Raw genomic sequence first — 21,723 nt, forward strand, 5'->3', positions numbered from 1 at the left:
CTTCACTAACCGCGTTGCGTGCCGAGCGCGTCACGGCTTCCCAGTAACGCGCCAAATTTCAGACGCACTGCTGCTGCACAGCAGGCTCACAGGTAGCAGAATGCTATTGATCTCAAAGAGAAATGTAGCCGTTGATTGAGAAAAGGTGGCACTGGTTTGTTGTGTGCTCTTGACTCAGCGCATAAGCGCATGGTTTGCACAAAGAATCACCTTTAATTATGATGCGTGTACGGATATCCACTGATCTCCCTCACTAGAGGGACCACAGCCGGTTAGTCGCGAGGGTAGCGTCTCCCCGGGTGGAGGATAGGGGGTTAATCGCGGAGCAAAAGCGATATTGTGCTTGCCCAGAGACGCGGGTTGATTCAGAGGATGGATTTCCTATTTCTGCTGAGCCAGGACTGACTCATGACATCCTTGTATCCCGCACGTCGGTCCGGCCAAAAGCCTGCAATCAAGTGACTAGAACGTGCAAGGGAGGCGGTTTGGAGTCGTCTCCAACAAATAAGCTCCACCTGTCCACTACGGAAAACGCAACGTTCTCCCAAAAACTCATGGGACTAGAGGCTTGCAACCTGTCCATGGGTTTTAAAATTTCTCGCATGTGACAGTAATAGAAAAGAGTCTCCTGACTCCGGAGGAAAGCCTGGTACGGTAGCGCCAGGAAAGACGGGATTGCAGGAGTCATATAAGCTACCGAAACGGAAAAGGAGTGGGATGACGATCTGTACTTATAACGCACGTACGCTCGCATCGGAAGCGGCCATCGAAGATCTGATGAAGCGAGCCAAGATGATTGAGTTCTATCGAGAAGATCATGCCTTCAACAAGGTCATAATTCAACGCCAAAATTGGCCCAAGAAGAACGTCTGAGGAACGTCACCTCGAGTACCACGGCACATAATGGAACAAGCAGGGGAGAGGCGTTCCGAGTTTTTAATGACAACAAAGGCCACCTATGAAAACTCACAATTCCATAAGCACTCCTCTCTGCGCTAGATGTAGGAGTCAATCGGTGGAGGATACTGAAATTAAGCACATCGTCCGCAATGAATCAGACCACATCATCATCAGTAAAAGGTTCTGCCTGACGGACGTCGCTATTTTGCTAACGTTCTATACGGGATCGGACCATCGCCTCCTCCGGGGAAGATTTTCATTTACTCAGAGAGAAGAGAAAGCCGCGAAGTTCAGAGAGCGAACTCCCAGGACTATCACTAACTAGGATCTTTTCGCCACGTTAGCCGGCTTTTGGAAAAATTCAACCAATGGACAACGTCGACGAGGAATATGACCGGCTCGTTGAACACCTTCACGACTGCACGAAGAAAGCTGAGAGTTTTAAAACCACCACGAGACGCCTATCTCTTCAAATTCCTGAGCTGATACGCCAGCGTGGAGCTGCACGAGCTCCAGGCAACCTAGAACTCACGTTCGAGCTCGCAAGGCATTGCACAGAGGCGATAAAGGAAGACCTTAAAGAGAGGGGAACGGTCAAGAGGTACCCGTATGATGTGTCGCCACGTATCCAGGAGGCTAATAAAAAAAGTAGTCACTGGCGTGTCAATCCACTTTGGGTGCGCCAGCGCGTTTTACTGGAATTCGTTTTTCGTTAATGTTTTCGAAAACGATCACTGCAATATTTTGGGAACGGTGGAACAAAGAATATCTCGCATATTTGAGAGATATCCAGAGAGTGCCACTAAAACAACCACGGCATGTGACAAATACACCGCAAATTTGAGAAATTGTACTCGTTGAGCAATAATTTCGAGTGGTGATTAGATGTACGCCAAAGCACTTTAAACAACATCAAATGCAAATGGTCTTGTAAGGCCATCGAAACTCGGTCCACCAAAACAAAAGAGTTGTCCAAAAGCTACTAAACAAGCTATGTCCGTTGGAGATAGGTATTTTTGTGGAAGACCGCTTTCCAGAACTTGTAAAAGAATGCCTATTGTATTAGAAGTAGAGGTTAGAATCGAGTGAGGGCCTTTGCTACCACCGTTCATTGCTGCAGTTCGCGATTGTCCCACCTCGATTCCAACTGCTATCTCGACCACGCCGCCTCTGTGGAGACCGCTTACGCGACTGCACCGTGCTTCACTTCGTTTTGACCCGACTATGAGTCACTGATTTGAAACGTTTCCACAGCTTAGTTTTGACAAATGTGCAGCTTAAAAACACGCGGCCAGTCTTTGTTAATTAGCCATTGGCATTTCCCGCGGATGCACAGCCACTTACGCAAATGCACCGTGCATCATTTCGTTTTGACCCTACTATTCATGCACACATAGCATACAATACATACATTGCATGCATACGTCTCTGTCACAGAGCGTCGGAAGAACTGCCAAGTCGAACAGATGGGTGCAGAGCTCTTGGTCCATAGTTTCGCTGACGGGTGCGATTGCTGTACACGATGTTCTCATCCTCCTATTCAGTTCTTCCTTCAATATTCATAGAACGTCCAAGGTACATGTATGACGAATTTTCCACGACTTGGGAGCCTTCAAGTTGCACTCCTCTGTCCTAGCAGGAGATGTTCATGAGTTGTGTCTTCTTTCTGTTTATTTGCAATCTTAATCTCTTTCCTGCTTCATTTAATTCCTTGAGCATCGTCTCTGCTCCATTTTCGAAACGTACAGCACATGCATGCACATGCGCTAGAGCAACGCGGCATTTGGCCGCTCGCAGACCGTCTGCGAGCGGTTTGCTTAGTAGCTTGCCAAATTTCTCCGAGTGACGTAACCGAGACCGATATTGGCCGTAATTTTTGTTTGTTTTCTTCTTTTTCTCTCGTCTTTCCTGTTCTTGTTATTGTCCTTCTGATTTTTATGCCTCCTATGTTTCTTTTTTTTCGCATTTTTGTTATATTTGCTGTACCTGCTTTTGCTATAGATCAATATTGTATCTGCATTGTTCTTAAGTTACTGTATTGTTTTTGTTCACTTATTTTCACGTTAGTGTTCTTTTCTTTTTTTTTTTGTAAGGAAGAAGGAAGAGGGGGGGGATAGGCGGAGAAACAAAAAAAAGAACATTAACATTTACATCGAACAAAATTTCAAAAGCAAAACATGAACAAAAGCAATACAATAACCCAAGAATAATACAGATAAAATATGGACGTCTGTAACAAAAGCAAGTATAGCAAACATAATAAATTTACGAGAATACAAACATAAAAGACGAAGAATCCAGAAAGGAAAGCAAAAAGAATGAAAACAAGCAAGAAACTGCATTCAGTCATTCATTAGCATATCCGTACCTTGATCACCTTGATCACCTTGACCCCCGTAAATCTTCGAACTGGTCGAGCGGGCGCCAGTAGTTCTTCTATCTGTCCCGATCGCGTGACAGAGTCGCCCAGTGGCTCCTCCTTTCGCGTGGGACACGAAGAGCATCGTAATTTCCTCTGAAGGACTTCGTGAAGAAATCTCACCATCGGGTCGGCGGTCTTCATGTAGTGCGCTTAATATCGCGGGGAACCCAGTCGCTCACGGCTCTGGTCCAACGGTTGTCGTTAAAGCGCATCACGCGTCCGGCCCACACTATCTTACTTCCCTTGGCAAACGTGACGGCGTCTTAATCTTCGATCGCTGACGGAGACAACTTCGAATCCCGTCCCTCACTTGCGTGAAGTGGGATACCCCTAGCATCACTCTCTCAATTGCGCGTTTAATTACGCTCACTGCGTTTTCTTCCTGCTTGCGAAATGCCCAGGTTTCCGAAGCATAGTTCAAAGCAGGAAGTACGGTGGTGTTGAAGAGGTGAGCACGGAGCGAGGTGTTCTTGGTCTTCTTCACTATATCTTCGATGCTTTTCTAGACTCTCCAAGCCGCTCTTCTCCTCCTGTCCAGCTCAGGGGTCAGGTCGTCCATCATGTTCAATTCCCGACCCAGATAAATGTAGCTGCTGCAATTGGATATGTTTGTTCCGTTGAGCGTGAATGGGGCATCCGAAACCCATCCGTTACGCATGAAAATCGTCTTTTGCAGATTCAGCTGAAGACCGATGCATCCACATGTTTCGTCAAATTCGGTCAGCATTCGTTCCGCTTGACTGATACTAAGTGTTATTAGCACGATGTCATCAGCAGAGCGCAAATGATGTAGCTGCCGACCATCAACCTTCACCCCCATGTCGTCCCATTCCAACCTTCGCATTGCGTTCTCGAGGGTGGCTGTGAATATTTTGGCTGAGATTGTATCACACTGTCGGATCCCCTCTTCACGTCAATGATGATATTCTTGTAGAATGGCGAAATTCCGGCTGTGAAGTTGCTTTATAACTTTCGAAGTACCTTTATGTACTGAGTAGGGACGCCTTGGTTGTCCAAGGCTTCCATGACCGCTTCCGTCTCAACTGAGTCGAAGGCCTTCTTCAAGTTAATGAAGGTGGGACAGAGCGGCATCTTGTACTCACGTGATACCTCGATGAGTTTCGAAACAGTGTGAATGTGGTCAATCGCGCTGAATCCTTTTCGAAACCCTGCTTGCTCGCATGGCTGTCCTTCATCCAAGACTATTTCAATCCTATTAAGGATCACTCTTGTAAAGAGCTTGTAGATGACGGACAGTAAGCAGATTGGGCGATAGCTGCCAATGTCATGTGGATCTCCCTTTTTATACAACAACACGGTCTTCCTTGTTTTCCACTGTTTAGGAGCCTTGCATTTCAACATGTAACGGATAAAGAGCCTCGCCAGGGTGTTGACGAGTGAAGGTTCGTCAGGTGTTCTGGACTTATTTTGTCGTTACCGGGTCCTGTACGTTTTCTTACCGACATGATAGCATGTTGTACCTCGGACGGGAGAACCTCTGGAATGGCATGTCCATCTTCCCTTAGATGCTGAGGAGGCAAGTGGACATGACTACCAAAGCTACAATTCTTTCAGATCACAGACCACTCACGTTTCTACTGTAACATAACCATACCCATGATAACTTAGCCCGATGGGTAGTTGAGCTCCAGAGTTACTGTGCCTCAATTGAGTACTTTAAGGGGTCCTCGAACGTGGTTGCAGACGCCCTCTCTCGCGTCACAAATAGCCAAGACCGTTTCTCGGACGGCTCTCCGGAGTCTGACGACATTATAGAATTCCCTGTGAGTATCAATGTGTGTAGGCCGAGGATCCACTCACTGAGATCTCCGGTAGTGTTCGCAGGGAGTCCAGCGAACATTCGTCTTTACGATGCTTTAGTTGAGCAGAAATCCGATCCTATGTGTTCAGCGATAATGACATTGAATGAGACGCCGAGGTTCTATGATCACCTTTCGGATGCCGAAAAATCTGCCCTTCTAGCACTCGCCGAGAAGTGCACTATTCGGAATAACGAATGTCTCTACGTCAGTGGAGCGTCTCCTGCTCCTGCGTCGCGATTCGAGCGTTTGGTAGTGCCAGAAAAGTTGCGTGAGCCTATTTTCTTGGCACTTCATGCTAGTCCTTTGGCAGGTGGGCACTTTCACTGGCGCAAAACGCTAGCCAAGATTTCGCGGAAATACTTTTGGCCGCATATGGCGGAAGATGTTTTTTGCCCTGGTCCGCTCTTGTGTACCTTGTCAGCGTAAGAGAGCGCAGCAGATGAACCGGGAGCGTCTCCTTCCGGTCATCAGCGGCGCAGTTTTTGACAAGGTGTATGTCGACCTAACTGGGCCGTTGCATACCACAGACATCTGGCAACAAGTACATTATAGCATTGATCGATCATTTTACTAAGTTCGTGATCGCAGCTCCGCTACCCGACTGTTCAGCAGTCACAGTAGCACACGCAATAATGACCGAATGCATTCTGAAGTTTGGGGTAATGACCCAACTCGTCTCTGATAACGCCTCCTATTTTAAAGGAGAGGTAGTCTTCGAGGTAGGGAAGCTGCTGCAGATCAGCCGGTACTATACCACCCCTTACCACCGTGAGGGTAATGGCGCGTGCGAACGGGTTTTCGCCACGTTCCATCCGATGCTTCGCACATATATTTTATTATAATATTATTAGTCAATCGGATTGGAACAAATATGTGGTGGCATGTGCCTTCATGTATAACACTATGTACATTCTAGTGCGGGTAACACTCCCTTCTTCCTGATGTATGGGAGGGATCCCGTCTTCAATATAGATTCGTTGATCCAATACGATTTGCAGCGCCATACCCCTAGAGATGATGATTCTCGCGTCTATATAGAGAATCTCGTGCCTACAATTCACGCAGCCCGGAGGGCAGCAGCAGCTTATAACGAGCATCAGAGTCGCAAGTTTAAGCATCAGTACGATCAGTCACACTTGGGTCCCCTCGAAGTGAAGGTTGGTGATCGCGTCTTTTTACGCGATTGCATGCCCCACCAAAGGCTTTCTCACAAGCTGTCCAACCTCTGGCTGGGCCAATTTCGGGTTATAGAAGTCGATCATCCACACCTCACCTTTACCAGCGTTTCGTCCCCTCAGTCCGCGCCTAGGAAAGTGCACATGAATCTAGTCAAGAGATCTTTCGAACTGTCCGGGGCGGTGTTCTCCTCCCCGTGGCTTCCCGCTGAGGAGGGCCGTGCGCTGGGAGTGGCTCAAGCTGTTGAACAAGCGGTGTGCGGTTACAAACATGAGCTAGTAGCGAAGCCCCAGCAATCCGTTGATATGGTCACACATACTTATAACACTCGTTTCAGATCTCGACGAACTTCGGTTTAGTCGTGTACTTCGGCCTTCCAGTCACGACAGCTTTTATTTCCTTTTTCTCTACTTTCACTTCTCTTTTCGGTCATGATCTCTCCTACTTCTCTTTGATGGTGAATCCTTCAGTCTATTGCTTCGCGTTTTGTTCGTGGTTATGAGTTGTTTTTTTGGCTTGCGGCACATCTTTCACCTTTGATTTTCAGATAAGTTTGTGTAAACCCGACAATACTAGTAACTGTCTATATTCGCAGTAATGTATTCTGACGGCGACCCACTTTTCCTGGGCCGTCCTGAGGGGCGCACCTCCGCAAGGGGGCCTGGCGCCCCATCATCTTGTAGCCGAGATCCGGCTGAATCAAAGACAACTTCGCCTCGCCGGGATCCAGCCGAAGCCGAGATCAGTCCTTTATCATTTTTCTCCTTCTTCTCTTGTCAGCCGGGATCCGGCCGAAGCTGAGATCAGTCCTTTATCATTTTTTTTCTACTTTCTCTCTTGTCAGCCGAGATCCGGCCGAAGCTGAAATCAGTCCTTTATTATTTTTTCTCCTTTCTCTCTTGTCAGCCGGGATCCGGCAGCTTCCAAGTTTAGTGCATCTCTGAGCCGGGATCCGGCAGCTTCTAAGTCTAGTGTATATCTTAGCCGGGATCGGGCAGACTCTAAGTTCAGTGCATCTCTGAGCCGAGATCAAATTCCAAGTCTAGTATATATCTTAGCCGGGATCCGGCTAATTCCAAGTTCAGTTCCCATTCATAGCCGGGATCCGGCAGATATCAAATCTAGTCCGTCGTCGACCCAGGACCCTTCTAAATCTCAGTATAGCTTTTTCTGGGAGTCCCCCGTAGGTGAAGCGATGTTGACATCTCACCCAGCTTTGTCCTCCTCTTCCGACTTTACGATGAGGGACATGAACTGCTCTACTCCCTCACCGAATTTTGCCCGGAATCAGGCGGACGTTCAGACTAGTGTAGCTGCAAGTGTCGACTCTACGGTTCTCTCCTCAGACGATAATCCGGTACGTCTTACTGCGTCTATGGAGAATCTCTACATTACTCCCACAACATCCCAAGCTTCCTCGGCCCGCGCCGCCACTTCGGGTGAAGTCGACGTTGCATCTTTTTATTCTAGCGGCAGTTCCCCACCCCAAACGAAGCGAGTGAAGCGCACTTTCCGCAGTGGCTTTCCAACACTTTCAGGTTACTTCCCGTCGCCTCCTTCAGGTCCGTTCAGGCCATAGACGGCCGGGTCCCTTAGTCATGACGATACCAGTTGGGCCAGTCTTTCAGAAGCGTCAATAGCATTCGGTAGTTCATAGCAATCATTCTGTAACGAAGCCCCTTCTTCCCATAGACTTTATGGTAGGGAACAGGGTCGTGGCGCCGCGAGACGCCTGGCGCGACGTGAGCAGTCCTCAGTCCGCGATGAAGAGTTCATATTCCGACCGGTACGCATACCGAGCGAAACACCGATTGGCTTCCCCCATTATTTGAAGCATTTGCACCCATGGGCGAAGTTCATTAACCCGCGTCCCGCCCGTGTTCTCCGTAGCCCCCTTCTACGGGTAGATCTCCGGATGCCGGCGGAAATTTATTCGCACCCTCCTCCCTCCAGCTACCTTAAGCTGAGCTTTAATCGGACGTTGTTCCCCATAATCTCGATATCGGGGGACGGAGTACCTCTGGCAGTTCCCTTGATAGAGCTACAGCATTTAGAGAATACGATTGCGTTTCGCCAGCGTTCTTCCCACATTATCCAGAAAGTGTTAGCGGGCTCACATTCAGATGTTGGCGTCGAATCGGTAGAGAAGACTCCTTCGGGTCGTCATAATACTGTAACTCTAACGCTTATTGTTGATCGCATTAGACCTGTCCTCTACCAAGTAGTTTCAACAAGATGAGGTTCCAGCGTTATCTTCGAAGCTAAAGACTTCTTCACAGTAGGGCCCATCCCGCCCTTAACGAGCTTCCCAATAGGGTCGCTTACGAGGGCGCGCTTGTCAGCAACTTAGGGCCGGAAAGCAGGACGCTACTTTCAGACACTCTTACATTCCCGACTCCCACTATTCCTTTTATCTTCATCAACGAGGATGGCCAATATGTCCCATTACAACAGTACGGAGGCGGAAGTATGCCTGGAGCTTTTGCACGCGCTTTTGCGCCGAGGTCTGACACCAGCCCAGCTTTGCATCATAACGTTTTATCGCGAGTAGTATCACCGGTTAGAGCGGGCAGCCGACAAACTAGGTATGGAGCTCTCCACAGTCGACTCCTTCCAAGGAAGAGAAAAAAAGGTGGTCTTCCTCTTAACCACCCGAACACATGTCGCGCCAAAGTCTGCTGAATTCCTCGACGAGTATAGGCGAAGCCATATATGAACGTAGCCATATCTCGGTGTCGCCAAGGGCGGTTTATCTTCGGACACGTTCATTCCCTTCGCAGCGTCCCCTTCTGGGGTCGTGTGATCAGTTGGGCTAGCTCCCTTAATGCCATTGTGCCTGCAGCACACCTCCCTCGCCATTTCAAAAACGAGAAGTTGTTGCCTCGGCCGGCGTGTTATTTATGTAATTGTGTAAGTATGTAAATATATTATAAGCAAATATAAGTGTATATTTCTACTTATCGGGTCGTTATTTGTAGCGGGTTATTTGTAAACCAGCCTGAGCGTCCGGCTAAAGCCGGACTTCAGGCTTATTTTGGTGTTCGCTCAGCTCGTTTTCACCGACCAATAAGAAATAGCAGTATCAAAGCTTTATCCATTTTTTTAACCCGAAAACTTTAGTATAGATGAATGATCTTGTGGTTTTTCCTTAAACTCTCAGTTCTATATTTGGAGAGCAATCCAGCTTGATTTCAAGTCTATGTTTCTCTCAAACCTCCACAATTTGAAATATTATTCGAAGTATGAGTCTGCTCCGTTCTCAGCTATTAGCAAGAATGATGTGCTATCATGGAAGGACGTGAATATCATTATTGTAGTGATAAAAATAACGTTCTACGTCAGATCGCGTAAACTGTTGGTTACTACATATTGCATTTAAGCAGTCGTTTGCACGTGTGTTACCTCCTTTTGAAAAAGGATGACAACAGCGTTAGGGAGATATGCTGGGAAATAAATATGCGAAGGAACCATGGAAACCCATTCTGCTGCGCTGGGGCTCTCGCGCACTCCGACGCAATGGAACCCGTCTCTCCCCCCTCTCGCTTTCTGGCACCGGCGCACCATTTCAACCCCGTGGGACCCGCCCCACCCCATTTTACAGCTATCTGGCTCCGGGGCACGATTTGGCACGACCTCATAGTATTTCTCTCCTTCTCTTTGAGGAATTTCTCGACTGAGACACACGCATACACAGGCGCAAACACGTGACAGAATAAGCCCGTTATTGTACAGCATGATAGTTTGCAATTTTGGGACTATACATTCACATAAAAGTTTATTTACTCTCACTAACATATGAGAGAAACTCTACTTGCCTTTTCGAAGGCAACATCTAACATACATGTCCAGAGAACGTTGGACAATGGTGAAAAGGTAGAGCGCTTGCCTATCAGGCGCATGACAATGGTTGGGCACCCCACCGGTGCAGTTTTGCATCATTATGAAGTGTTTTCGTGACACACAGACAAACACACAAACACACACATACACATACACACACGGACTAAGCGTGTTATTATATAGCATGATATATGGAAGTCCGGGACGGAATTAAAGTAAGGGGGAGGTGTAAGTGATGTGGATATTGCGCTCTATAGCAAGTTGATCGATACTGTAATATTCCCTTTAGGGGCAGAGCTATCTAGCACGAGAGGCGGAGCAGTCTCGCGGCTGGGCTCATAAGAGCCCATGCCTGGAGCGCACTAGGAGAACCCTAGCCGCCTGATACCTGCAGATGGAGGCCCGACCAAGGACGCTTGGAACGACAACACCAAGGTCCGCATCGTTAGCCTGAGCCTTTCGAGGATGCTCCCGACGGGGGCGAAGCCCAGATCATCTATCAGAGGTAAGGCTTCCTCCTTGCGTGGGTCGAGAGCTGTTTCCACTGCGCGACGCTTACTAATGCCATCATCGACAAAGCTCTTCGCTTCGTTTGTTGGCTTTTGGAAAGATACTGTTATGGACAACATCGGCGACGAATATGAACGGCTTGTAGAACATCTTCATGACTGTACGAGGAAAGCAAGGAGTTTCAAAACTATTAAGAGATGTCGTCCGAGCTCGCAAGGCTTTCCAGAGAGCCGATAAAAGAAGACCTCAAAAAGAGAAGAGCAGAAGTGTTGGCTGAAGCTGCAGAGGCGGGAACGAGCATTCGCTACGTCCGTCGGGATCGCAAAACAAAAACGATAGCGACGTCTCTTCGACAGCCACGACATGTCGTTCAAGAGGTCCTCCCTTCCGAAATCCAACATGTAATCATGTTGGTGTAGAATAGTACCTCACACGGTCCCGACAGAATCAAGCCTGAACATCTGAATTACCTACTCCAGTCCTCATCACCACACTGGCGAGGCCTTTCACTCGCTATCTGTTTGGAAAACCAGCAAGAGCATGCTGTTGTATAGGAAGGGAGATTTACAAGACATCGACAACCATCGTCCAATCTGCTTACCCCCTGTCATTTACAAGCTCTACACAAGAGTGATCTTAAACAGAATAAGAAGAACACTAGATGAACGACAGCCATGAGAGCAAGCTGGGTTTCGAAAAAGATTCCTCACGATTGACCACGTACACACCGTCTCAAAATTCATAGAAGTATCGTATATCGTGGGAGTACAAGATGACGCTGTGTCTCACTTTCATCGATTTGAAGAAGGCCTTCGACACAGTTAAAACCGAAGTGGTCATGAAGGTTTTGGACAACCAAGGCGTCTCTATTCCACACATAAAGATGCTTCATGAGTTGTATAGCAACTTCACAACCAAAATTTCCCCATTCTATAATGATGTCATAATCGACGTGAAAAGAGGGATTCGTCAGGAGGACACAATTTCACCGAAAACATTAATTGCCAGAAGTTGACGACCGGAATTTACAACACCTTCGTTTCGCTGATGACATCGTTCTAATAACATCAAGCATCAATCAAGCGGAACGGATGCTGGGCGAATTTGATGAAACGTGTAAAAACATTGGTACTCGGCTGAACCTAGACAAGACGATGTTTGTGAGGACGGATAGGTTTCTGATGCCCCATTCACGCTCAACGGAACGAATATATCCGAATGCTCCAGCTATTTATATCTAGGTCGGGAAATCAACATGATGAACGACCTGATCTCCGAGCTGGGCAGGAGGAAACGAGCGGCTTGGAGAGCATACAAGAGCATTTCAGGATGCAGTGAAGAGGACTAAGATGTTCTGGCTCTGTGCTTACCTATTCAACAGCACCGTTCCTCCTAGTTTGACCTACGGTTCAGAAACCTGGGTGTTTCGCAAGCAGGAAGAAAATGCGATCATCATCACAGAACGCGAAATTGAAAAGGTGATGCTAGGAGTAACCCGCTTTATGCAAGTAAAAGAGGGCTTTCAAAGTTCACTCCTACGTCACCGATTGAAGATAAGAGACGCTGCCGTACATGCCAAGGAAAGCAAAATTAGGTGGACCGGACACGTGATGCGTCTCAACGACAATCGTTGGACTAGAGGCGTGAGCGACTGAGTTCCCCGCGATATTAAGCGCACTACAAGAAGACCGCCGACCCGATGGTCAGACCTCTTTACGAGTTCCTTCAAAGAAAAATACGACGCTCTTCGAGATATGCCACTGGGCAACACTCGCGTGCGATCGGGACAAATGGAAGTATTACTGGTGCCCGCTAGAGCAAATCGATTAGCAACGGGAGCACAGGTGATACAGGTGAATTACCAAAAAGCTCAGATTCTGTGCACATTGTTAGCTTAGGAAGATCGCGAATAACTTCCTGATATGAAGTATAGATATAGTATAGTACCCGACTGAGTTCCCCGCGAAGGTTTACCCTACAAAACAGCCACAACGCTGTTTTTTTCATCTCCTAGTCTTTTAGGAGTTTTGGTGGGACAAAACTTAAAATTGTCCGATCTTTTTCGGATTCGATCCATCTAATTTTTCAGAAATCCAGATGGTCCTTAAGGGGAAAATTTTGAATATAAGGGTTCTCTTAGTGCCCCTATCCGAACGTGTGAGTAATTTTTTAAAACGCTGTCCCATTTCTCTGGAATGGAAAAACATGTCAAAATCCCAATTTTTGTTCGCGTGCCGAAAAGTGTGTGATCTTGAATAAAATTCAATAACTCAGAGTAACTTAGCACGAAGCAAATCATCTTTCAGCATGTTGTAGCCTTGGATTTTCTTTATCAGATGCTACATCAATTGATTTCCATTCCACGGCCTCGCAGTTTTTCCAAATTTTTTATGGGACAAAGACGGGAGATCTTTTTCCCATCGAAATTCCAAAAACACTAAGAGGTGAGAAAAAAAAACAACGACATCACTGTTTTTAGGGCAAATGCTCTCTGGAAAACTTCCTAAAATTTCTCTTTTGCTCCTCTTATGACAAAGTTCTTTGCGATCTCCGAGACTTAATAATGTGCACAGAATCTGAGGCTTTTTGGTCATTAAATTTTGTTAAAATCGGATTTAAACCGCTGCAAATTACGTAAAATTAAATTCTTCATTTTTTGGAAGTTGTTTCAAGTTTCCATCTCTTTTGCAAAAATTTGCCTCAGTGGGATGTCGAACATGCGTAGTCTCATTATCGCACTATCAATACATTGGGCTATTACTAGTTTGATTACTTTTGTGCTGATCATCAGGCTATCCTCAATTCACAACTGGCCACTGCACACTTCCTCTTAGTTTCATTCTTTGCAGTGTAGAAATATTGTGTTTGGACGTGTGACCTAATGTATTGTGGTTCAGTGGTAGAGTATTTATAAGCTGACGAACGGAGACTGTGTGCTCACTAGGAGCAACAAAAGCAGGAACGCCCCTTGTAGGCGATCGTTAATAAATGAGCTTTGCGAGCTGTCATCTTGATGAAATGAACGCCAAAAATATACGTCTTTACAATGCTGAATGTTTGCACATAAGATATATGATATTGTGCACAAAAGTATAGAATAACGATACAGAATTGGGTATATGTCCAAATATCAGGACATATAATATCGAAGATTGTTCTAGAATTTTGTCCACATTGTATCAATAGAGGAACAAAGAATAAGGTGTCTGGTACTAATCAATCCGCTTGAGATGCGATACCACGTTCACTTCAGTTCAGACTCGTTTGAGGTTCAAGAACGTGTAAGTGACTTATCCAATGACTTGCGGGAGCTAGCCGATGTACCAAGTCGGTGTTTTTATCCTTTCAGAGAAGTGTGGTACCAATTTATCGACCTAGGAGGTATGAAAGGCTTGGTGAGCACTAAGCCGGATTCAAACCTCTGATCGATTGTGCAGGCGGCGGAACTTTTAACCGACTGCGCTACACCCGCCCTACTGTACAAATATGCGCAATCAAATTCCACAGACAGGTTATCACTGGTATTCTCTGATCCTCTGGTGGATTTGCAGCAAAATGCAAGTGCAAACGAACTGACAGAATCGATTGTTACATCGTCTGCATTGTCATCGGAAAAGGTCCTCTCGTGATTAAAGTACCTGCTCTCCAACTTTATCACTGCTCGTTACAGTGCTACTGAACATTTTCGTACTCAATCCCTACGCTCAACCGTTATTTAGCGAGTTTATTTGACGCTCCACCCCGATATTCCGCCTGTGGGATAGGTTCATGGACGAACGAAAGGTCTGACACACAATATGATGGACAGAGAGACAGACAGACAGAGGGACTGGTAGATTAGACAGATTAGATATATAAGATAGCTTCGGTGTCGGGGTGCTATGAGTGGCACTGTCACTATAAACACTAGACCAAGCGCATCTTCTCCTCTCGTTTTCACTCTGCTTTCGCTTAACTGAAGACAAAAGATCTTCAGAAGCCGATGTCTTCGCTCCAGTATGGTGTCATCGATTCCTTTGATATCGCACGCTCTCGTGTACAACTGTGTATGAAGACATCGATTCCTTTGATTTGTGTGCTGTTATCATCAGCTCTTCAGATTAGAGTTTGATTTAATTTTCCGACACCCGTTTGCTCGTCAAGTCTACAACTGATCATTTGGAAGGTACATAAATCTTTGATTTGCCTTTTTGTCTGGCTGGGGAATACCAGCCTTTTCAAGTTCCTTTCAAGTCTGTCAAGAGTGTATCAAATGGCCGTTTTTGTTCAACTATCTCAGTCACTTTATTCCATAGAGTTGGATCGCAGACTGATTATGGTTTGTGCTGGCCGCTTTTTTCTAATTTTCTTTATAACGTGCGTGTATTTGTGACAGCTTTTGATATTCCTTTTTGCGCTACGCTTTTTTTCGATACTATTGTCGTCAGCTGCTTTCATGTGTTTGGCCAGTTCAGCTAAGATCGTTTCTTGTGTGTTGTTCTGCATCTCTTCGGAGTCTTTAGTTCAAGTTCGATCACTTTGTCTCCGTTTATAGTCCCGACTTCCTTGGAACTGGTGAGGACTGGTCACAGAAATTTGGTAGTAGTTTAGCCTCTCGTTTACATCCGTTTATTTGATTTTGCTCTTCTCCTGCTTTGTAATCTTATATTAGGGTGATCGGAAAGTATCCCCCGAAATACGGCAAATTTTCAAAACAACACAACTTTTCAACATTTTATTATTCGACAAAATAATCTCCATCAACATCAATAACCTTCTGCCAACGTATCACAAGGTCACAGATTCCTTTGGCGTAGAACTCCGGCGACTTGGAGGCGAACAAAGTCCGAAGGTCATTTTCGAGGTGGTCACGATCATCGTAGCGCTTCTCTTCCAGGTGATGCTGAAGCGATCGGAAGAGGTGGTAGTGGCTCGGGGCCAGGTCCGGGCTGTACGGTGGGTGCGGTAGAACTTCCCATCCGAGCTCCAGAATTTTTTGGGAAGTTTCTTTGTGATGTGAGAGTGCGGGTTATCGTGCAGCAGGCGAACCTTATCGAGCTTCGAGTGCTCCTTGCGGATCTTGTCGGACAGTCTTTGCAGTTGAGCGCAGTAGACCTCGGCAGTAGCTGTCGTGTTGTCCGGCAGCAGTTCGGAACGGTAGATTCCATGAACTCCCCACCAGACACTCAACATGACCTTCTCATGGATTTCACCTTTCACGAAAGGATCAAGCATTTCATCGCCAGCGCACCACGCACGCTTGCGGGTATGGTTGACGTAGAGGACTTATTTTTCATCTCCAGTGACAGTGGTGTCCAGCCAGTCGAATCTGAGACCTCTGGAGAGTAGCTTATTGCAGATGTCCAAGCGTCTTTGGCCGTTGCCGTCGCTCAATGCATGTGGGAGCCACTGACCGAGCTTTTCACCATTCCTTTAGGTCGCAGTCCATTGCTCACGGTGGACAGCGAACAGCCAGACTGGCAGTAAAATACCACATACCTTCATATGGATGCTGCTCCGCCAGATTCTTCAGTTCCGCTCTCGCTCTGGTCGAACGATATTGCAGTCGGTCGACCAGAACGAGGCTCATCTTCGAGTTTCTTGTTTCGGTTTTAAAGCGCTGGAGCCAGGCGCGCAGAGACCGCTCAGAAGGGGCTTCAATGCTGAATACTTGACTTAGGTACTTAGGTTTCGATGGACTTCAGCAGCGGAATATGGGTGGAATGTTCGGCCATTACAGGATGAAATAGGCAAGGAAGAGGGAGCCAGATATGTTATGTGTATACAAGCGGTAGTGTCCTTCTGTAATATATTTAAGACGGGAACTTCCAGAACATCTCAAAAATGTGCGCTACTGCGGAATTTTCGGCAGATACTTTCCGAACACCCTAATATAATCGACTTGACGTGTATTCGTGTTGCTTGTTCAAGTTAGTTTGTCGTATGTACCACCTTTGACCTTAGACGTTTCAAGATCACTTCTATATATATATATATATATATATATATATATATATATATATATATATATATATATATATATATATATATATATATATATATATATATATATATGCATACATCCATATATACACTCACGTGACAGACTAAGCCCGTTATTATATAACATAATATTTCTATTTTACTTTCGTCGCTTCATATCACTACTACTACTATTTACTATTTACCATGTACTATTTATTAGCATTCATTTATATTATTTCGATTTATTTGTTTATTCAGCGTCCAATTTGTTTCTGTAATTCCGTTTATTATAACTAATTTTTGTCGCTACATGAACGGTTATACTAGAAAAAATGAGATGAGGGGATCGTTTCCTGGAGGTTCTTCTATGGGGGGCCGTTTTCAGGAGGGTTTTTCAGCTGCACGCTTTACCGTCGGTCTGGAAGATCGGAAATAACTTCGTGATAAGAAAACTTAGAGGAAGGAAGAATCGTATTCGAGAGGGACCTGATGGCCCACTTCTTGTATCTTTAGACTAAGTCTATGGTTTCCTCCCCACTCGTAGCATACCGCAAAATATGCCATAAAAACTGCGAAGTAGAGGTAAATGTACGGAACTATCCCTCTAGTCCGAGCTAATAACATGCAGAACACTAGAGGGATTTTGGATAACTGCCAAAAGTCCGAAAAGCTGCAGAAAGGGTGAGTGCATTGCGATCGAAAACGAACTTGCTTCATATCAATCTCTTTGCGGGTTTTGATCTACGAGGTGGGCAGTAAGGTCCCTCTCAAGTACGACTCCTTTCCCTGGGTCCTCTTATCACGAAGTTATTTCCGATCTTCCAGACCGAAAGTAAAGCGTGCAGTTGAAAAACCTTCCTGAAAACGACCCCCATCGAAGAACCTCCAGGAAACTATCCCCTCATCTTGTTCTCCCTAGTATAACCGTTCAAAAATTAGTTACAATAAACGGAATCAAAGAAAAAACTGGACGCTTGATGAATAAACAAATCGAAATAATATAATACAGTGGATATTAATAAATAAAGGGCGGGTGTAGTGTAGCGGCTAGAGGTTCCGCTTCCTGCACGATCAATCGGAGGTTCGAATTCGCCCTAGCGCTCACCAAGCCTTTCATCCCTCCGGGGTCGACAAATTGGTACCAGACTTGTCTGGAAGGATAAAAACACTGACTTGACACATCGGCTAGCCACTGCAAGCCATTGTATAGGCCAGTTACACGTTCGTAAACCTCAAACGATTCTGAATTGAAATGGACGTGGGGGAAAGCGGATTGATTGACGTTATCCTTCATCCTTATCAATAAATAGTACTATGATGGATATTGATATAAAGTGCCGTAAGTAAAATAAAAATACTATGCTATATAATAACGGGCTTAGTCTGTCACGTGTGTGTGTGTGTGTGTGTGTGTGTGTGTGTGTGTGTGTGTGTGTGTGTGTGTGTGTGTGTGTGTGTGTGTGTGTGTGTGTGTGTGTGTGTGTGTGTGTGTGTGTGTGTGTGTATGACGCCACTGATAGTTCGCTGCAAGGATTAGAGGTATGTCATTGCATATGTGCACATATAAGTTGAAAAGATGAAGAAGCTCCCAACGTGTACTCGACGGCTCAATTCTTCTATTGACACTGATAACACACGGTTGGAAGTTCATTCCCTACAGGATTAATAATTTTCGCAAATTAGGAAAAAAACAGCTGAGAACGACGGAGAAAACATTTTATGTCGATGTCCTTCATTTGTTTATTATTTTCACAAAGTAGTTCCATAGAAAAAGCTGCGGAATTATGCCAGCAAAATCTTTAGAAAATATTCCACGCCATCTATTTTTCTAATATTTTGCATCCTTTAATATGTGTTTAATATGTGTTTATTTAACACTGACTAATCCCTGCCTTTTCTTCTTGAAAACTTCAACTTTCAATGAACCTCGGCATAGTGAGATGGCGTATTGATTTTTACTGAGCTGTACACGAGATTGTTAAATAATTTTATTGACTAACGTTTCGAGAAAATCGTCCCCTTCAGAGCCTGAAATGGGCGATTCAGTTCACAATTTAAACAATCAAATCTTCCCACAACTAAGTAGATAAACTCTATGCTTACTTTTCAACTACCAACTTAGCGACTACACTGAATGCTTACCTTGAATCGGAGACGCCTAGCATGGTACGCTGACTGATCGATCACGAGAGCCTCCTGGTCTACCTGTGGGGCAAATAATTAACAATTATCAAATTAACAGTCAACAACTTGGTGATGTGCAGATGGTATCGTGCAAGAGATTTCGAGCTAGCTGAAAATTGTTCGGTGCTATTTCCACAACAGAAAAAAGCCATCAAAGTCTGCTCTCCTCAGACACCGCCTAATGGTAGTGCTCATTTCATCGGAGATGAGGAAAGCAGAAAGGCATCGTAGGTGTAATGGAAGTTCTGTGGTGGGAGTTTTCAACTGCTGTGCTTGTACACTTCAGTATCGTCTTTTTTCAGACGTTCGGACTTCATAATCATTAGAAACAGCCATTTCGCGAGATAACGTTAACGATTCCTCTCTCTTCAGGTCCACTATAAACAGTTTTTGCCATGCGGACACATGTTTTTAATCACTTCCTTCATTTGAAATGGATGAGCAGTGAGAAAGTAAACCAAGAAATTCTTGTTACTAGGCTTACGATACCATTTCGTTTGGTACGTACCGTTCGAGATGCCAACCTCGACGTTTAAAAAGGGAAGCCAATTGTCCTCCTATTTCCTATTAGTGTTCGCACTGTTCAACAAGTCAAAGCATTTGTCCACCTTCGCTTGGGTGGCGCAGATGACAAAGCAATCGTCGACGTACCGAGAGTAGAACCAAGAACCAAGAGCTTTTCTTCTAGCTCTCTTCACCTTTTTCTCCTCTTCTGACAAGCCTTGCGACCCCCTGCAATGAATAGATATACGTTTATATACGATGATTTCTAATGTTTTTAATTATTCTTATGGTTGACTGTACCTTTTATGAAACAGAGTTTTATGTGATTCTTCAACCTTTCTACTTTCTACAGCGCTTTATCGCTTCATTTCTATCTATTCTCCTGGTAAAATCATTATGGCTGGTTAGGTGTGCGAGTGGCGAACAAAGACCTCTATAGCCTTGAGATACTCCTTAAGATAGCGCATGTCTGCGAGGCACTAGTCGCTTCGCGTCAGGCATTTGATGCCAATGTTACTTAGCTAAGTGTACAAAAACGAATCTCTAAAAAGCGAGAAAAGTGAAACAATATGGTATAACACCGACCAATTGAACATTTCTAATGCCATTTTGGCATTTAAATGGATGGGTGGCTTCCATATAACAATCCAGAAAAGAAAAACAAACACTTCCATTCACATTTCTGAACGGCAATTCACTTATATAAACTTCTTAAACATCCATACATTATTTATAATTCCAAACAACTTCTGTCAATATGCACCTTTTTTGTTCGATTCAGGAAGAGCATAGGAAAAGCTGCAAATGCGGCGGAATTGGCGGGAAGGGCGATGTGCGCGGAGCGTCAGCAAGACGCAGCGCAAGAAGAGCTACGATGTCGCTACCATGATTATGACGCTGTCAGGAGCCGCACAGCGCAGTGACCTCAGTAGCCCTCTGGATAGCGACAAGATATCATATGGGTACCTCTCGACCGTCTTCCCTCCAGAAAATATCAACTTTATCGACTCCTGCATTTTTCCTTCCAGTTCGTCTTTGGCTCTGCATGGAATGGGACGAAATTTTGCCCATAGTAATTTGCATGTTGGCTGATTATGACTGTAACTACGAGATTCGCATAATCAAAAGACAAATATCAATATTTTATTTATTTTATTATCAATATTTTATTTTTATCCATCCTTCCAATTTGTGCAGATGTTAGATGAGGCAGGAAGCCGTATATGTTTCGTGTAGATTGAATGTGGCTACAACTGCATCATGTTGATAGCAACACGGACGGTACCGTTCTCATCAATTTTTGATAGATTTTATTCAAACGGCTTGTTCCTAAGCCAACAATCCAACGTTCAATCCAATCCATATTTCTAACGTCCAATCCATGTTTCTAACGAACAAGTTCAAGTTGTGTCATGTGCGTTAGTAACGTTGTATACGTGGAGTTTTATGTTGAAACACAGGGAAAGATTCCCGACTATAATTAGTAATTAAAAAAAAACTATGTGAGTTGGGTCTCTCTTAGTATTGTGACGCGTTGTTCTCTTACAATAGTAAAGGATAAAGGATAAAGTTCCTGGCGTTAATTAATCCGCTTGGGATGCGCCCCACGTTCACTTCAATCCACAATCGCTTGAGGTTCACGAAGGTGTAAGTGGCCTATACAATGACTTACGGTGACTAGTCGATGTGTCTAGTCAGTGTTTTTGCCCTCCCAGACAAGTCTGGTACCAATTTATCGAACCCGGAGGGATGAAAGGCTTTGTGAGCAGTAGGGCGGATTTGAACCTCCGATCGATCGTGCAAGAAGCGGAACCTCTAACCGCTACACTACACCCGCACACCTTACAATAGTACTTGTGGTTTATGAAGATTTATTTCAAGCATGACAAGGTGAGATGTCGGCGAAATCATCCATTCGCGTTGGAAATATGTTATAAAGAAAGAAAACGAATAAGCACCATGCAAAAAAGCGTGAAGACTTTGAAACAACATCAACTGCCAATAAGACATAAAATTTCTCGACTGATGGCACAATTTACAGCCATACTGGAGTAACCATTTTTCAATGTTTCAAAATTGTGTCATAATACTCTCTATAAGATGTATAACTGAAGACAAATGGCAAATTTTGCAAAGCTATGGTCCAAATATTTATGTTGATGGGACTTTTTTCGGACTAGGTAACAGCGAATACAAATGTCTCCCATAAATAACCTTGAAAAATTGACCACTGTGTGAAGTCTAGAAGTCTTGTTGCGACGCAGTGTAAAAGAACCTAACAACAACAATGGAACTCTAATCTTATGTTACGAATAGAATCAGTAGAATCAAATAACAACACCACTTCAGCTAATCTGCTTCAATCTGTACTTCTGAGAAAAGGCGCGTAATATGTTCTAG

At 45.0% G+C, this 21,723-nt stretch overlaps 8 protein-coding genes across 10 annotated transcripts; 4 read left to right on the top strand and 4 right to left on the bottom strand.

Annotated features, from left to right (window-relative positions):
* Nucleotides 1–1,268: 1,268 nt before the first annotated feature.
* Nucleotides 1,269–1,616, top strand: RB195_022701 (uncharacterized protein; the record flags this gene model as incomplete). Its single annotated transcript, XM_064209899.1, has 1 exon — nucleotides 1,269–1,616. One exon carries the CDS (start codon nucleotides 1,269–1,271, stop codon nucleotides 1,614–1,616), a length of 348 nt encoding a protein of 115 aa, XP_064065780.1.
* A 2,208-nt stretch (nucleotides 1,617–3,824) lies between these two features.
* RB195_022702 (uncharacterized protein) lies at nucleotides 3,825–4,166 on the bottom strand (the record flags this gene model as incomplete). The annotated part of the gene is made up of 1 exon (XM_064209900.1): nucleotides 3,825–4,166. One exon carries the CDS (start codon nucleotides 4,164–4,166, stop codon nucleotides 3,825–3,827), a length of 342 nt encoding a protein of 113 aa, XP_064065781.1.
* Nucleotides 4,167–4,285: 119 nt separating this feature from the next.
* RB195_022703 (uncharacterized protein) lies at nucleotides 4,286–5,183 on the bottom strand (the record flags this gene model as incomplete). The annotated part of the gene is made up of 3 exons (XM_064209901.1): nucleotides 4,286–4,739; nucleotides 4,914–4,985; nucleotides 5,059–5,183. 3 exons carry the CDS (start codon nucleotides 5,181–5,183, stop codon nucleotides 4,286–4,288), a joined length of 651 nt encoding a protein of 216 aa, XP_064065782.1.
* Nucleotides 4,347–15,999, top strand: RB195_022704 (uncharacterized protein; the record flags this gene model as incomplete). 2 transcript variants are annotated; one of them, XM_064209902.1, is made up of 4 exons in its annotated part: nucleotides 4,347–4,397; nucleotides 5,005–5,455; nucleotides 8,699–8,906; nucleotides 15,453–15,999. In XM_064209902.1, 4 exons carry the CDS (start codon nucleotides 4,347–4,349, stop codon nucleotides 15,997–15,999), a joined length of 1,257 nt encoding a protein of 418 aa, XP_064065783.1. The 2 variants fall into 2 exon arrangements, with proteins under 2 accessions (XP_064065783.1, XP_064065784.1); XM_064209903.1 differs by lacking the exons at nucleotides 4,347–4,397; nucleotides 8,699–8,906; nucleotides 15,453–15,999 and having other exon boundaries at nucleotides 5,239–5,571.
* RB195_022705 (uncharacterized protein) lies at nucleotides 6,087–6,680 on the top strand (the record flags this gene model as incomplete). Its single annotated transcript, XM_064209904.1, has 1 exon — nucleotides 6,087–6,680. One exon carries the CDS (start codon nucleotides 6,087–6,089, stop codon nucleotides 6,678–6,680), a length of 594 nt encoding a protein of 197 aa, XP_064065785.1.
* RB195_022706 (uncharacterized protein) lies at nucleotides 10,869–12,326 on the top strand (the record flags this gene model as incomplete). The annotated part of the gene is made up of 2 exons (XM_064209905.1): nucleotides 10,869–11,048; nucleotides 12,000–12,326. 2 exons carry the CDS (start codon nucleotides 10,869–10,871, stop codon nucleotides 12,324–12,326), a joined length of 507 nt encoding a protein of 168 aa, XP_064065786.1.
* Nucleotides 15,389–16,240, bottom strand: RB195_022707 (uncharacterized protein; the record flags this gene model as incomplete). Its single annotated transcript, XM_064209906.1, has 3 exons — nucleotides 15,389–15,553; nucleotides 15,700–15,863; nucleotides 16,150–16,240. 3 exons carry the CDS (start codon nucleotides 16,238–16,240, stop codon nucleotides 15,389–15,391), a joined length of 420 nt encoding a protein of 139 aa, XP_064065787.1.
* A 2,390-nt stretch (nucleotides 16,241–18,630) lies between these two features.
* RB195_022708 (uncharacterized protein) lies at nucleotides 18,631–21,234 on the bottom strand (the record flags this gene model as incomplete). Of its 2 annotated transcripts, none has more annotated exons than XM_064209907.1 (4): nucleotides 18,631–18,663; nucleotides 18,778–18,840; nucleotides 19,428–19,551; nucleotides 21,170–21,234. In XM_064209907.1, 4 exons carry the CDS (start codon nucleotides 21,232–21,234, stop codon nucleotides 18,631–18,633), a joined length of 285 nt encoding a protein of 94 aa, XP_064065788.1. The 2 variants fall into 2 exon arrangements, with proteins under 2 accessions (XP_064065788.1, XP_064065789.1); XM_064209908.1 differs by lacking the exon at nucleotides 21,170–21,234 and adding an exon at nucleotides 20,290–20,339.
* Between the last annotated feature and the right edge of the window lie 489 nt (nucleotides 21,235–21,723).

The sequence above is a fragment of the Necator americanus genome, chromosome X, assembly GCF_031761385.1.
Source record: "Necator americanus strain Aroian chromosome X, whole genome shotgun sequence".
NCBI classification, from domain to species: Eukaryota; Metazoa; Nematoda; class Chromadorea; order Rhabditida; family Ancylostomatidae; genus Necator; species Necator americanus.